This window comes from Amphimedon queenslandica, unplaced genomic scaffold (genome assembly GCF_000090795.2).
Source record: "Amphimedon queenslandica unplaced genomic scaffold, v1.1 AMPQUscaffold_6522_Cont21520, whole genome shotgun sequence".
In the NCBI taxonomy this organism is placed as follows: Eukaryota; Metazoa; Porifera; class Demospongiae; order Haplosclerida; family Niphatidae; genus Amphimedon; species Amphimedon queenslandica.
Genome location: NW_003553187.1, coordinates 1 through 1,889, shown reverse-complemented (window position 1 = coordinate 1,889; position 1,889 = coordinate 1). Strand labels below are relative to the sequence as shown.

Sequence of the window (1,889 nt, the reverse complement as noted above, 5' to 3'; positions counted from 1 at the left end):
CTGGTCTATTTAATTAACTGTAATATAATAACATTTAATAACCACACATCCTCCATATAAATAATCCTGCAATCATCTAATTCTTCAGAATCAGTTGTAGTCTTCACTCGTTCGTTCTCTCTCTTCCGTTCTCCTACAATTCACTTCAGTTTCATTGGTAGCGTGAGCTACATTGTTCATTCATTCCTTATTATTTGATTCCATATTGCTTGATTCTATATTGTATGTTTCTTTCTGTATTGATTGTAAATTCTCTCTTATTCTTTCTCTTTCTTTATTCATACAGTGTGTTATTCTTCTTCTTTTGTTCATCCCTACTCTTACTTCTTTATTTTTATTGTGTATGTCCTTCTGTCTGTCTCTATTTTCTTATTGTTTGTAATTGTTTTTATTTTATTGGTTTTGAGACTAGGCAAATATACAACACACCTATATAGTGACACAAATGAAATACATTTGTAATAGCAATTGCTATGTGCTGTGCTAACCGTTTTCCTGTACAACACTCTGAGAAACTCTAGCAGTCTCTGATTCATTAGCAGTTTCTGATTCATTAGCAGTCTCTGATTCATTAGCAGTCTCTGATTCATTAGCAGTCTCTTTGCTTCTCTCATCTATATAGTGACACAAATACATTTGTAATAGCAATTGCTATGTGCTATGCTAACCGTTTTCCTGTACAACACTCTGAGATACTCTAGCAGTCTCTGATTCATTAGCAGTCTCTTTGCTTCTCTCACCTATATAGTGACACAAATGAAATACATTTGTAATAGCAATTGCTATGTGCTGTGCTAACCGTTTTCCTGTACAGCACTCTGAGATACTCTAGCAGTCTCTGATTCATTAGCAGTCTCTGATTCATTAGCAGTCTCTTTGCTTCTCTCATCTATATAGTGACACAAATGAAATACATTTGTAATAGTAATTGCTATATATGTGCTGTGTTAACCGTTTTCCTGAACAACACTTTGAGATACTCTAGCAGTCTCTGATTCATTAGTAGTCTCTGATTCATTAGCAGTCTCTTTGTTTCTCTCACCTATAGTGACACAAATAAAATACATTTGTAATATTAATTGTTGCGTGCATGAACTGATGTGTTAACCATTTTTCTGTTCAACACTGCGAGGTTCATTGACAACCTCTTACTTCTCACTCTGATATTATCACAAATGAAATACAATTGTGATAGTAATTTTCACACTTTTCTACACTTGTGTTCAATCAAGTGTTTTTGATTTTTGCTAATCACTTATAGGTGAACAAATTATTTCTTTGCGACTTACCTAGGTTAACAAATTTCTTCAATATTCCATGACTTATGGAAGCATGAGGTATTTGGCAACATTTGCATTGTTTGCCATTTATTGTAGTCACACTACAAGATATTGCAGTGTCATTTAAGAAAGGAATCGAAGCTCCTGTCTTCCCTCCAACTGCAGTGAGCTCCTTCTTGAGCTTCGATTCGTTTACTGCTACAAATTCTCTCATTTTTGGTAGACAAATATACATAGACTTAGCACCTGAAATTTTATTTGCTACAGCAGGACGTAAGAATCGAAGTATCTATATAAAATTATATCCAAATTTGCATACATCTATAAACACTCTGTTAGTTTGCAAACCTCCCAAATCTCCATATCAGCTACTTGAGTGAAAATGTTTATCCAGCCCCAGTGGTGGATCTAAACAATTTACTCTAACATTTATGGTTCTGCACAAGCTTGCTTGACCACACCCTATAATTACCCCTCCCATCTCATAATTACCCCCCAAAAATTAAATCCTAGATCCGCCCCTGTCCAACGGTACTCACAGTCCTTCAAAACCATCAAAACCCATACCCTCAATACCAGTATACACTACACATAGTCCTTCAAAACCAT

The 1,889-nt window shown here is 35.0% G+C and overlaps 1 protein-coding gene across 1 annotated transcript; it reads right to left on the bottom strand.

Moving 5' to 3' along the window:
* Nucleotides 1–488: 488 nt before the first annotated feature.
* LOC109592021 (uncharacterized) lies at nt 489–1,883 on the bottom strand (the record flags this gene model as incomplete). The annotated part of the gene is made up of 5 exons (XM_020007596.1): nt 1,629–1,883; nt 1,290–1,569; nt 800–889; nt 669–740; nt 489–614 (listed from the first exon to the last, which is right to left on the bottom strand). Coding segments are annotated over exons 1-5 (583 nt in total), but the record flags the coding sequence as incomplete, so codon positions are not given.
* Nucleotides 1,884–1,889: the final 6 nt, after the last annotated feature.